The 14620-nt window shown below is 43.1% G+C and overlaps 1 protein-coding gene across 2 annotated transcripts in view; it reads right to left on the bottom strand.

Moving 5' to 3' along the window:
• The window catches only part of tenm2a (teneurin transmembrane protein 2a), a 179992-nt gene that overhangs the window by 56034 nt on the left and 109338 nt on the right, over window positions 1–14620 (bottom strand). For both annotated transcript variants that reach the window (XM_078261258.1, XM_078261257.1), the window contains one exon: window positions 7727–7958. In XM_078261258.1, the coding sequence (XP_078117384.1) occupies window positions 7727–7958 (232 nt within the window). The remainder of the gene's footprint in view (window positions 1–7726; window positions 7959–14620) is intronic.

A 14620-nucleotide genomic window follows, 5' to 3' on the forward strand; every position in this document is an offset into this window, starting at 1 on the left:
AATATTGTGTTGATTTCTGACAGTGGTCCAGCATTGAAACGTCACACATAATTAGAGAGAGCTGACAGAGACCTCCCTCCCCTCAAGTCTACCCATTGCTACCTTGCTGTCATGCATCCTGTCTTACACATGCAACACACAGACACACACACATACACTCATACATGCAGACCACGCATACAATAACTCACATACTGACAAACATTTGCACAGACTCATACATAGGCGCCCACCCATGCACAACAATACAAATTCATGTGGGTTTTCTTTCATGAGATTGACCTGTATGTGCTCCTAAACATTTAATTTGCATCAACATGGAGCAAAAAGTGACATAAGAGAAGGGTGGAGGATGGAGAGGGAGGCTATAGATTAGAAGACAGACAGTGAGAAAGGGAGGATGTGTTTTCACTCCATTCCAACCCTGCTCCCCAGTGAGAGAAAAGAGGACCTGGACAATTAACCACAGAACAGAGAGCATGCTGGGTAATTAGCAGGAAGTCAAAGCTCGCATTCCCCTTGAGAGAACAAACACACATGCTTTCACGCACGCTTTTCATTTTCTACGCTCTCACAAACATGTGGTTGCTTATGATAGCACTCTGAGAATAATCATCAGAGGTTGAGAACAATTAGCGGAGGTCAACTCGGTATGGGGGTGACTGAAAAACGGTCAGATCTGAGAATGAAACAAGAGGCTCGGGGAGTGGAGGAAGCTCAGGCATGGCGTCATGAGAATTGTTCCCAACTACAATTGTAGGAAACAACAATCGGCAGATGGACGCGGTATATGGGCATTCATTTGCTGAGTGTTGCTTTGATGGAGGACATTCTGAGGCTGAGTGATATGTGTAAAAAGAAAAAAAAATATACAAGGCATCATCTAGTATTCAACTATACAGAGATGTTATTAAGAATTTATTTGCATTAAAGGAACAGTGCAACCAAATGACACTTTGTTTTCCCGCTGTGTTTTTTTTAGTTAAGGCGCCCCACATCACCTGAAATACACAATACCTCTACTATCGTCAGAGGAATTTCTAATTTCTTTTTTATTAAATTAAATGTATTAAGCTTCAGGGGAAATGAGCAGTGGTAAAGGCCACATACTCAATGAGTGAGGCGATTGTTCATCATCAAGTAGATGAGATGCGCCAGGATCTGTCTGATTAAACTCAGCAAGTGATTGATCGATTGATCATAGTGAATAATTAATCAAAGCAGCATGTTGTGATGTAGGCTTAAGTTAGTTTGATCATCACCATTGGGACCCAATAGAGTCTGCATTGAGTTGAAGTTATTTTGAAGTTCATATCATCCAGCTGGACTTGTATCATCAATGGCTTTGACGGGAAGTGGGGGGTTTAAAACTCTGTGATCCTTTGCCGTGTTTCAGGGATTTTGGACTGCTGTACCACCTATACACATTAAAAACCGACCGAAGTTGCGTGGCGTGAGTCAAGGGGTGTGGTTCTGTGCTGTACTAGCTCTGCCGGTATGACTTTATCAAAAGGAACAGCGTCAGTATTGCAGCAGTGGTTACATTTGCAAACCAGACAAAAAGTGTCTAAGTTCAGTTTTAACCCCCCAAAATGTCATTTAGTTGAAAAAACAATCTCACCGCAAGGTTCATTAAGTAGCTGTGCTGGACACGGGCTCCATCTTCTGACAAAGATCATGTAACATGATCAAACGCTACAGAACAGCTTCTAAATGAGATAGCTTTCTCAATTGTTGCTGGTGATGTTACCAAAAGCTAGAAAAAAAATATGTTCGTGTTTTATTACACTTTGAAATTAACTCCTGAAATAAGTGAAAGTGCATTTATAAAAACAGCTAATTTTGTTAGGGTAGTGGCTCTGCATAATAATATTAGATATAATCTTTACAGTATACTGTATAATACAAGATCATATAATTATAAACCTGACATTGTATTATGTGGTTCTCATATGCATATTACAGTCTTGGTTACAGGGCTGGGCATGAATCCACCCCCTGTTGTTCCCACAGCTAGCATCTTTGAATCTGTCCCTGCAGTAATGCATTTGAAAGTAACCTATACCCCACCACCCCACCCTCCGCTGCTGCTTCAAGATAAATTGAGATGCTGCAACCCTCTCGGCGATCTTATTCCTCCCCTAGAGCTGTGGCCCAGAGCGGAGGGAGCAGGGGGTGCAGGGGAATGTCCTGAGATCACAGGAAGAGATTGAAACTGGCATTAGCTAGCCAAGAGGCTCCAAGGGACCGATTGGAAATCAGGTGCTTTCTCGCAAAATGCTGCAACACATGTACATAGTTGTGCACTCGCATGCACACACACACACACACACACACACACACACACACACACACACACACACACACACACAGGAATGCATTCTTTCTGTCGGTTTCTTGCTCACACACACACACACACACACACACACACACACACACACACACACACACACACACACACACAGACACAAGCCATCTATAGTCATTTATCTCACACCGGTAAATGTATCCATGTTCTACGGGCCCCAATCTCCTTCCTCTGCCTTTCTATCTTCTCTCACACACACACTCCCCAAAACAATCTCCTTCAATCACTACCTCTCTCCATTTCTCTCCCTCTCGATTTATCTCTCCTTCCACTACCGTAAACCATTCCTTTCCATTTCTCCCCTTTCTCACTCTCTGGACTTATTTCTGTGCTATTTCACCCCCTCCTCCTCCTCATCTATTCCTATCTCTCAGTCATCCACGCCCTGGGGTGTTCTTAGGTGATCAATCTTCATCCTCTCAGAGCTGTCACACTATCAGGTCAAGCCAAAACACACACACACACACACATGCACACACACATTTACTATAACGAGTGGACAACAAATGCCAAAATTTACATATGATTACAGAGTGGGGAGCAGGCACTGTCAAAGAAAACACACATGCTCAGATGCAAACATGCACAATCACGTGCCCCCTCCCTCACCCCCTCCCTCACAGGTGAGCGTGTGCTCATCATCGCCTAGCTGCTGGTTATAATGAGATGGAGGACGGGCTCTGATGGTGTGACTCTCTGGCTCTGCTCGGCTGGCTCTGACCCAGTCTCAAGCTCCAGCCAGCCCACCCAGCCTCCGCCATCGCCAGAACCAGAGAGTAGGGCCCAATCTGGGCTTGAGGGTGGAGCTGGAAACTCTGTGGGCCGCTCTGGGCTCCATTCACTGTGACAGGCGCTGAGCCATGCCCAACCCCACCACCTGAACACGACCACATACTGGCACCGCAGAGAGCTCAACAGCGTGTGTACCGCTTGGTTTAAATCTGTAAAGATGGCAATCACAACAGAGTCTGTGAAAAGAGGATTTATAACTTTATTTTTATAACCTAAACCCTCACCAAAGATCACGTATCATTTGCAACAACAGAAATAATATGTTATGGCATACGCATCACCATGGCAACACAGGTCTAGATAATCAATTGCAACTGTAAATAGCTTCTATTTCAAGCTGTAGGTATTCTTGTTCAACACCACGCTTCTCCTTCTTCTCCATCATGCATACCGACGTGATTCATCAGCACAGGTTGAGCACAGACCTGAGACCAGTGGGGCTGAATTAAACATGGCCAGGCCTCATAAATACTGCACAGGGCCGGCACTCTGGGGCGCTTATCCGGGACCATCAGAGCTGGACGCCCCAGCGCCCAGCAGGAGAAACACAACTACAGCTTGCTGAGTAAATGCTCAGAGAGCGAGCGTGTGCATGCTAGCAAACATGTAGGCAGTGTCCATCTCAGTGCAAGCCTCATGAATAGTAATACCTTGCATGAATGCTCTGTTTGCCTGGTAAGTGTTCTTTGTATATTGGCAAAAGTGCATGTGTAGGGTGTGTGAAATGGTTTGTATTTCCTACTCCCCTCACTTCAGGGTGCATGCATAATAGCTTTGACACATAGCAGCTTTTTGTATGTGTTGCACCAATAGATGAGGTAGAGAATGCATTCGAGAAGCACACTTTTGTGAATCAGAGGCCAAGTGATATTTTCATTTTGGTTAGGTGGTTCATATATTGGCTTAGAATAATGGAGGGGAGTATTGACACACTGTACATAATATTCGGTTGTGTTGTGTTTGCTTAGTGAACTTAAATGTGTACCTTTTATCCATCAGATGAATTAATAACAAATGATACAATGTGCCAAAAAATATGTTGGTCTTTTTTTGAGACAAATCAGTTGAGCGGTTTAAAGTTCAAGTCTTCTACCTTTGCCCTTAGTTCTGATCTCTGGCCCTTCATGCTACATGTCACTGCCCTGGATGACTACCTCACCAGAGGAAATCAGAACATTGCACTGTCTCAGGCATACCTTACATTTGTTGTGGGAAAAATATAAAAAAAAATACTCATTGTGGGGACGACAATCAGTAAGACAAAAAAGATGTTGGGTGGGTGTTCAGAGCCCTGTCACACATTATTTATAACAGTAACATTTCAAAATACAATATATAATATTTGGTAATTCTAATGGAGTCTGCATGATAAGTGGATTTGCTTGCGGGGGCAACGTAAAGCGTGTGGAGCTTGGACACACTGTCGAGTTCAACTGGGATTAACTTTGACACTCAAATTGCAAGTCCATTAAAACTTTTTTTTGGTTATCTGGCCTGATTTATTATTCATATTTGGTGAATAGATCGTGGTGTACCATAATAGAGTTGTGCAAGTAGGGCTGCACGATTATGGTCAAAATGATAATCACGATTATTTTAATCAATATATTGATCACGATTAATTATCACGATTATTTGTTGACTTTAACCAAAACAAATTTTATTGTCAAATAGGGTAATTATAACTGCTTTCAGACAGCGGGACGTACAACAGTCTGCCGCTAAAGCTATGAGCTAAAAGACTCAAATTAGCACTGGTCACTGCTGTTGTCTGAAAACCAACACAGACGGGACTAAATGTTATGTTTACTGGTAAACTGGTAAACCTCCTGAAGACTTATGACCGACTGCTATCTGTTGTGGAGTTTCCCTCACGTTACTCTGTCCTCTGTGACCGTCTACATCTACACTGAGCTGCGTGGTGCAGGGAACCACTCTGATTGGCTCATGGAGGCACGTGATCAGAAAATGGTTTACAGAGCTTTGAAAAAAAAACTTTGATAGAGAGCGTTCTATGAACTGAATGAAGCATTTTAAATATCGCCCGATCACGTGACTTTGATCGTGGGAAGCCAAAATCGTGAACGTGATTAAAATTCGATTAATTGTGCAGCCTTATGTGCAAGAGATTTTCATTTTGATGGACTTGAAGCTCACACTGGTCCCTGCACCTCACTGTGTGAGCGTTCTCAAAGTCAGAAAATGTTTACCAAATGGAAATCATTTTAACAGCTGACCTTTGAAGTAATCGAGAGCCCAAATTGGAGCATTCATGTGAGCAGCATTTTAATAAAACCCTGCTCTACCAGAGTATAAACTGCTCCATAACAGAGGCATGGTTTGCAGTTAGTCCTGAGACAGGCTTCAATAGTAAAAATACATCTCTTGAATAAACTTTCATACGGTTATAAACTCACAGTTAACACACAGTTAGCTACAAAGCTAGCTTGTGTTTAGCAAAATAACAAGCTCGGTAGACTATTGTGGCTGGCTAGCGCTAGGGCTGGGCAATATACCCCCGCAATATCAATATTATTTTGTTATATGAGACAAGATTATCGTCTTAGATTTTGGATATCATAATATGGCTTAGATTTTGGCTTTTCCTGGTTTTAAAGGCTGCATTACAATAAAGTGATGTCATTTTCTGAACTTACCAGTCCGCTCTATTATTTGCCTTTAACCACCAGTCATTATATCCAGATTATTGATGATTTATTTTATTTTTTTAAAGATTATTTTTTGGGCATTTTAGGCTTTTAATGGACAGGACAGGTGAAGACATGAAAGGGGAGAGAGAGGGGGGGAATGACATGCAGCAAAGGGCCGCAGGTCAGAGTCTAACCCGGGACTGCTGCGTCGAGGAGTAAACCTCTATATATGGGCGCCTGCTCTACCAACTGAGCTATCTGGGCGCCCTTATTGATGATTTTTTATATAAAATCTAACTGTGAAGATATTTAGTTAAAGCACCAATTGTCAAGCTTACAATATTGTCGCAATATCATCATCGAGGTCTTGGGTCAAGAATATCGTGATATCTGATTTTCTCCATATGGCCCAGCCCTAGCCTAGCATTACCGTTAAGCTAGCATGTTACCAGTTAGCTTGCCAGCCTGTCTGCAACCGCGACAATGGCAATAGTGCAACATTAAGGATGCAAGCTGCCGTTCAGACCCAAAGAAGAAGAACTAACCCTAGTAATACTCACAATGTTACCATCACAAAGGACTCTTTCTGGTGTGACCAGGTACTAGTAAGTAGGGTTGGGTACCGTTTGAATTTTTACGATTCCGATGCCGAACAGGTACTTTTAAAACGATTCCGATTCCTAACCGATTCCTAAACTGATTCTTGAAAAACTGAAGAATGACATCAAAGAAAGGCTCTTTCATGGAGTTTTTTTTTTATTTTTATTTATAATTATTTAAATTTAACAATATATTAACGTTTTAAAGTATTTAAATATATAACAAGTAAACCTAAGTCACCTAACACACAACTACAATAACAAATAACAGTTACACTATTAACAAGTAACAATAAAATAAATGTTGAGTTGGTATGCCAACCAGCTTCAAACTTTAGCAGTTCTTTTGCAGAAAAATGACCATATTTGCCTTCTCTGGCGAGATACTACACCTCTCCTGACTATTGACATGTCCTGCACAGGAGAAACCTCTCTCAGATGGAGTCCCAGAGGCCTGGACACACAGGGAGGAGTTTGACAGGGCAGACAATTTGGGGAGGCTGTCCCGCCTCCCCCAACACCAGGCTACAGGGTCTTGTCCTGAACGATAGACTAGCAGAGCAAGTGTAATATGTTTACTAGCAATCACGTGCAGTGAATGGTTAATATGCCTTTACGTCTGTTTTGGTGAGCCCAGAGGGAAGATATGGCATTTTAAAAGTAGCCTACATTTACGGTAGCTAGCTAACGGTAGACTACAGAGAAAGTGTGATATTTTTACATCCATTTCAGAGCGTGTACAAAAAGCCGTCTATCAGCAGTGATAACAGAGTGCATGTCCGAGAATAGCGCGGACACGCGCTTCAAACTGCGAGCGGGCACGTGCGCCAAGGGAGAAGGGAGAAAGAAAAAAGAGTCTGTCCGGAGCGACAGGGGAAAATATTTCATTCGGACCCGAAATGAGGAACCGGTCCAAATACTACCGTTTGCGTAGGAACCGGATCCATAGTGGAACCGGGTTTCGGTAGCCAACCCTACTAGTAAGTCGGTCTTTTGCTGGTTTACACTGGCCCACTGGTGATTTGTTCCAAGGCGACTAAGAACATGTCATTCCTTTTTGTGAGTTTGTATTCTAACATTCTAACCATATTCCTCAGCTTTTATTATCTATACGAGTATTTCTCTCTGACACCATCATTCTTTGTTCACAGGAATGTTGTTGAAGCGTGGCTCTGACCATTCATTCCTCACTATTAAATACTCAAGGCTCATTCCACTGCTGTGCTTACTGTAAGTGACTCTAGATAATAGCATCCTGTAAACATGTCATCTGGAAAAACAGAGAAGAATAGTAAAGGAAACATATTTTCTCTGACCTGGTCTCCAGCGGGACGTTACTGTTGAGAACCCAGCTGTCTTGCAGCTGGACCGACTCTGGGGTGGTCGGCCCGTCCCCAGTGCCCGGAGCGGGGGCGTGAATTGGGTTGCGTCCCCCTCTCAGTGTGTTTCTGTTCAGGCTGTTGGCAGACTGGTGGGATAGGGTGTGGTGGTTGTGCGGAGGGGGCAGTGGAGGCCGTAGGGTGGACTGACTGTGGTGGTTGGCGGCCCCTGGAAGCAGACAAGAACAGAGAAGAATTTAAGTGCCACATTTCTTTGTAGGAAATCAAGGAGAGTTTCAGATGAAGGGAGGGAAGGATTTGATTCCAAGATGCTATGAATGCAGGACAGAAATGTTATTTGATATTTAGTGTTTATTTCTCAGTATGCCAAAAAAAGTAAACCATTTCAGCTATCAAATAACTTCATTAACATTCCATTATGCGCTACTTTTGATGTTTTCACATTTTGCTTTTAAATTTTTCTTCAATTTGTCCATCCTACTTTTTTAGCCAATTCCTCCACTCTCTCACTTTCACTCTTTCCTATTTGATTTCTTTTTCACAACTGAGAGAAATTGTGTGTGTGTGTGTGTGTGTGTGTGTGTGTGTGTGTGTGTGTGTGTGTGTGTGAGAGCAGTATTAGAGCAATCCGCACAGCGTGTGCCCTCATCTCTTGCTCTCAGACTTGGGGGGACATGTCAGCTAGAATCCAATACAAGCCCTTCCAACTCTGAGCTAATGGACTGTTGAGTGAGAGAGCTGAAAAACAAACCCGGATGACTCAGACAAGAACACCCATTCACACATCACCTTTCTATCTCCGTCTCTCTCTCTCAGTCGAGGATTTGAGCCCGTCTAGAGCGTGTGTGTGTGTCTGGGTTTGTACAGGAACATTCAATAAACCCCATACTATACAGTATAAGAGAGCTTGACACAGTTGCATCGCTTCTTGTGCATTAGCATGCTTTTGTTCACACACTGACACATGCATGTACTTAAAGCACAGCTAATCAAAGAGAGGTTAAAAAGCACTTCACATGTAACAATAAACTGTCCACACTTTTATTGTAATGTGGTCTGAACAGAAATGTTGGAGTTATTGCAAAACACAGAGTCATTTGGCTTTGAATACTGGCTTTCTTTTATCAATCCTACACACCGCTCTTTCATCATTATTTTACACGTCTGAGCGTGGAATACATTGTTTGTTTGCACATTGTCTTCCATGGCTGATCAAAAGGTAGGAGCAAGCGCACATATGCGCACATATGTGTGGGGTTAAAACAACAGCAGCGACTGCTTTGTCAAGCTGTGTGATCATACTTGCCCTCCTCCATTTCTCATCTCCTCGTGAATTAGATGAGAAAGGAAACAGTGTGCGAGAGGAAGAGAGACAGCTGGATGTGTCGCGCTCTCCTGTCCACATTTCTGCTTTGATATTTGTCGGTCAAGAGATTCCTGAGAGGCATAAATTATAGCAACTTTACACTAAGCCAAAACAGAACATAGATGCACTAACATCAACCATGGCATACAAATAAATCTAGGCATAAGGTGTATTTATAGCATTATGTCTCCTTGCATGCCAACTTTCTCCCTCTTCCTCATTTCCTTCCCCCTAGATGGATGTTTAGAGTAAATAGGGGACAGCGAGCTCCCTTGCAACTGCAGCTGTAATGGCGACCAGTTTGAAAGGTAACCTGATTGCTTCTGCGCCGCCACTGGGACGCAGGTGTCACCCACATGGCACTGAAGAACAGATGCTTGTGAAAGGAGAGAAGAGCAGAAGGAGACAAGAGAAAGATGGAGGAGCCTGACCTCTGCTACACGGGAGGGACACAAAACATCTGTTTGCACATGCAAAGATGCTCTTGGGAGAATCAGACACACATACATGCGTGCATACACTCGCATATGCAAACATACACGCAGTTATACAGTGAAGTTATGCAGTAAAAGTCAAACTCTTGCATCATACGCGCAGAGTGTAAATTGATATTAAGGTATGCGGTTTTTATTTCTCGTACTCTCCTTTCTTCTTGAGGATTGTTTTCCTCTCTTTCATCTTGCTTTTATTTGCATTTTGTTTGTGTCCTTTGCAGAGATGTAAAGCACTTTGAGATAAATCTTGTTTGTTAAAAGCACTTTATAAATAAATTTGACTCGACTTCTCCTCCCTGCAATGCCCCTATAAATGTGAAATAACATCCCAGTACACTCTATCTGCATACGTTTTTATCTAAGCACAGCCACAATGCACACAATACAGACGCAACAATGGGAAAAAATAAGCCTGCACGCACACATGCAGGCATGGACACAGTCTGAGTGATAGAAAAATAAAAGTAGGCACTGCCGTGCTCACACACCTCCCCGCTGTCTCCCATGTTTAAATCTGCGTTAAAAAAAAGCATGCGTTTCGCCTTTGTTCACTTTTCCTGCTATAAATATTAAACAGTTTTTCCAGTCAAATTCGGATGAATAATATATGGCACACCTTGTATGGAAGACAAATGCATGTTTTTTTTAAGCCTTCATTTTCTATGAAACTCTGAATGTGTGTGTGCAAGTATCTTGTGCAAGTGTGTGGGTATTTCAATGTGCATATTTGTTTGTGTGTGTGTGTGTGTGTGTGTGTGTGTGTGTGTGTGTGTGTGTGTGTGTGTGTGTGTGTGTGTACTGTTCAACAGTCCAGCCACTACATGGTTTCAGAGGGACTGGGTCATATCCTCCACCGTTGCAGAAACTCACAACTAGCACATTTTGGAATAAAGATTTTAACATTTTCCTTCAAACAAACAAATGGAAATGCAATTATCTATCATACAGCTGCAAATTATATTACATCTCTCCAGATAATGTCAGAAAAATATAAATGCTGAGAAAAGTACTGCTTGTAATTCTATGAATTTGCTCTTTTTGTAGCCTCCTGTGGCTGCAAGAATTGTCATGTACTGTCAGGTTAACTGAAGTGAATTACTGCATGATAGAAAGTGATTTCTTCTTTTATTCTGCATTAAATCAATATTTGCAGAATCAATTGCATAAATGACTCATTACTATTGTTAACTGTTGTTATTATACAAACACACAGCTGTACAAAATAAAAAATAAAAAACACTGTTCTTCTTCACACAGCCTTTAGTAGGAGTTAAATAAATAAAAGTCTCTCTAGTATGCTGCAAAATATTTATGATCAGAGACAAATTGCTTTCTTTTTTTGCTACAGCACAGGAGAGTTATGTCAAAGAAATTCATTTTCATGTAGACTTCAAATCCATAACAATAATCCTTAGAGCTCGTCGGAGAAAATACAAACACATTGAGGGGTGGGGACTGTCTGAACAGCAAGGCCGTGGTAAAGGCCTTTTTTTTTTTTCATACACGCAGAGAACTCCTGAAGAAAAGCGCAGATTATTTTGGCCACAGAAACACAAATATGACCAACCATTGGAACAGAGTTCCAACGGTGTGCAGTACAGAGTAGGCTGAAGGTAAATGGGTCCAATAAATTAAGATAGGGGACTTGTCTGGTTGCTGAAGTACAAGCCGCAGGTAGGCTAATAGGAACAACCGTTTTACCAGGAACCCAGTCTGATAAAAGACAAAACATGTGGTGAGGAAATAGAGCAATTAGGCAGCAGTCAAGCAGATCACATTTTATTTCACTTTATCTTTTCCCCCTTTCTTTCCTCTCCCTTTCACTCGCCAGTGTGAGTAAACAGTGATCGTGAAAAGATTTTCTCAACAAGCTCTCTGTTTTGCTTTCACAGCCACTCTTTGTGGAGAAGCCCAGAGCCCTTCCGACTGCTGTTGAAGCCTGACCCACTTTATTCTGTCCGAGGTCCCCTGCGAATGGAGAGAGGGGACTATAGCTGTAAACTGGTGGGTTTGGCTCGGACTAATCCCTGGAAGTTCATTATGCTCGCCAGTTCAAAGGAGCCTCATTCAGAAGAGAGGCATTAGCCTGTCTGCTAACCTGCCTCCCCTGTAAAGCACACTGCACACACACATCAGTGAGAGGCAGGGGCTCGCCACACCATATTAATCTCACAGTGTGTGTGTGTGTGTGTGTGTGTGTGTGTGTGTGTGTGTGTGTGTGTGTGTGTGTGTGTGGCCAGCAGGAACCAACCAAGGCAGTTTGTTTTGCAGCCCTGGATGGGCAAACTGTTTATTGACATTTTCTGTGGTTAACAGAGAAAAGTCGCAGGGCAGGATGTGCATCCATGGGTGTGTGCGTGTGTTTGCAGGATAGAAATGCCCATTCAGCAGTTAAAAAGGGATCATTGCAGGGCTCGGCTCCCTACCCTCCCTCTGTCCTTCCCACTCCCTCTGTCTCTCCATCTCTTTATTTCACGGCCCATATCTCCACTGCTCCAATCCTTTTTTCTTTTGTTTTTAATGCACCTTCTCTCGAGCTAATTGCTATGCTCCTTGTGTTTTAAGATGGTATATTCCCATGTGCTGGTGCTTCATATGTCCTCTGTCTCTGAATGTCACATGCTCCTCATTTATCATTCTTCTCAGAGCTCGGCGGCTGAGCACAATGGAAGGAGAGCTTGAGGTGAAACTATATGCACACATTCAGAAACACACACATGCTGACAAAAGGGGCTTAATTTGCACATACTTTAGGCTTTATTACACACAGGCATACACACAAACACATACAGGCACAAGAAAAGAGATAAAGTTAAAGACAAAATGACACATGCAGGCAAACACACACACACACACACACACACACACACACACACACACACACACACACACACACACACACACACACACACACACACCGCCTCTGCCTTGGCTAGTCATCTCTGTCTAATTAGGAGGCAATAATCCGCTAGAGAAGAGTCATCAAATTCAGCCAAAAACAAACAGTCTCCATGAACAGAAATGCACATGTGCATTTCACACACACACACACACACACACACACACACACACACACACACACACACACACACACACACACACACACACACACACACACAAATGCATATAACTGCACACACACAATCATCCCACTGTTACGCAAATGTCACCCTTACATAAGCACCATTAGGGAGAATAACATTAGTGCAGAAGAAGGCAACTCATCTCTGATGTCCCTTTGTTTCTGTAGATTTGTTTCAACAAAGCCATTAAACATTCATTGCTTCAGCAGTGACTTGAGGTGGCTTCCCTGGCAGCGGATAGCTAGCCACTTTAGAAGATGCTCGGGTTAAAAATAGCTTAGCACTCCCCATGCATAATGAATGGCCAGAGACAGCGCTAACGCTAGCTCTTTCCAGGAGCGATCTGCTACGCTCCGTTTGGCCGTCTCAGCTCTCCCGGCGTTCCGGGGAGCGTTCCCAGACAGGTGCTCTGAGCCAGACAGTATTCCCATATAAACACTCGCAGACCCAATTCCCAGCCAATCCTCTGCAACACCGTTCCGTTCCCATTCACCTGTCATGCTTCACTAGGAACACAAGTCATGTCTGTCCACCTGTTAGCTTAGGTAATGGCGGACTACTTTACAGGAACACACACACACATGCATGCAAACACACACAAACAAACAGCATGCAGCTTCCTGAGGATTATCTCGCTGTGGTCAGTTTCTGCCTGGCTTGGTAAGGCTCATTTCCTGCCCAGCGTCCACTCTCTACAGGACCACACAAAACACACACAGACAGACACATACACTCACACAAGCACATGCATAAACAGTCACTGGTTATAGGTGTTTTATTTCCTTGCAGCCGTTCATGTGACTTCCTACATGCCAGGGTGTGTTTATGCAGTGCCAGACTGCCACTCTAAACTCATTTAGGTCGATTTTAATGGACGCCCAAAGCCAAGGACTCTCTCTGCACCCATTATATCAGCAGTCCTGGCTGGGAAAATGTGGCAATTTGCAATTTCATCTCAATGTTGTTCTCCTTCCATCCAAATATGTCCCTTTCACCCTCTAAGCTCTCATCAGCTTACCCCTTTTTATTCACATTCCCCCTTTTTTTTCTTTGACTCCACATGTCTCTTGCTTTCTGCCTCCCTTTCCGTCGTTTTCTCCATCTATTTTTACTGGTGCTCTCTGGATGTTTTTACTCTCTCTCCCTTTTTTGATTTTTTTCATGCAAGACATCTCATTAAATAACTTCAAAAGTCAAAGTTTGGCTTTTGCTATCTCTGCTCCTATTTTGCCTCTTTGCGCCTCTTTTTCCTGCTTCTCTGTCATTTTTTATTTTCTTTCTTTCTTTGTCTCTCTTGCTCGCCGTCTCTGTGTATACATGCTCAGCAGAGACTGAAAAGAAGCCCCAGAACAGAAGTGTGGGTGTATGTGAACAAGAATGAGAGAAAGAGAGTGTGCCTGCGAGCCTCACTCTCCCTCTTTGCCAGTGTCTGCCATTAGGGTGTCAGTGGCAGAGTGAATTTATTTGCTGTGCGGTTACTGGGCTAATGATTGATGTTGCCCCAGCAAACAGTAAACCAATTAGAAGGCTGATGTAACGTCATTTTAAAAGCCTCCTAATCACGTTGCTCTTGAACCTGGGACCCGGGCCTTCCCTAATGAAGATTTATACTGGATCAAAGGAGAGCCTAACGCCATTAACAATAGATTGTATTCCACCAAAAATCACATTACGACTTCTCTGCCCGCACCCCCACCCCTTTCCTCCCATCAGGCCTCTGCTAAATATATCTGCTGATTACAAGTGCAGATGCACAGAGGAATGGAGAAACAGGGGAGCGAGCGGGAAAGAGATGCAGAGAGGGACAGAGAGACAGGCCCGCAGTAGCTAATTGTTGAGAATAAATGTGTATGCTGATGAACAAACTCATCACTGCAGGTGTGTGTGTGTGTGTGTGTGTGTGTGTGTGTGTGTGTGTGTGTGTTTG

Source organism: Sander vitreus, chromosome 10 (assembly GCF_031162955.1).
Source record: "Sander vitreus isolate 19-12246 chromosome 10, sanVit1, whole genome shotgun sequence".
NCBI classification, from domain to species: domain Eukaryota; kingdom Metazoa; phylum Chordata; class Actinopteri; order Perciformes; family Percidae; genus Sander; species Sander vitreus.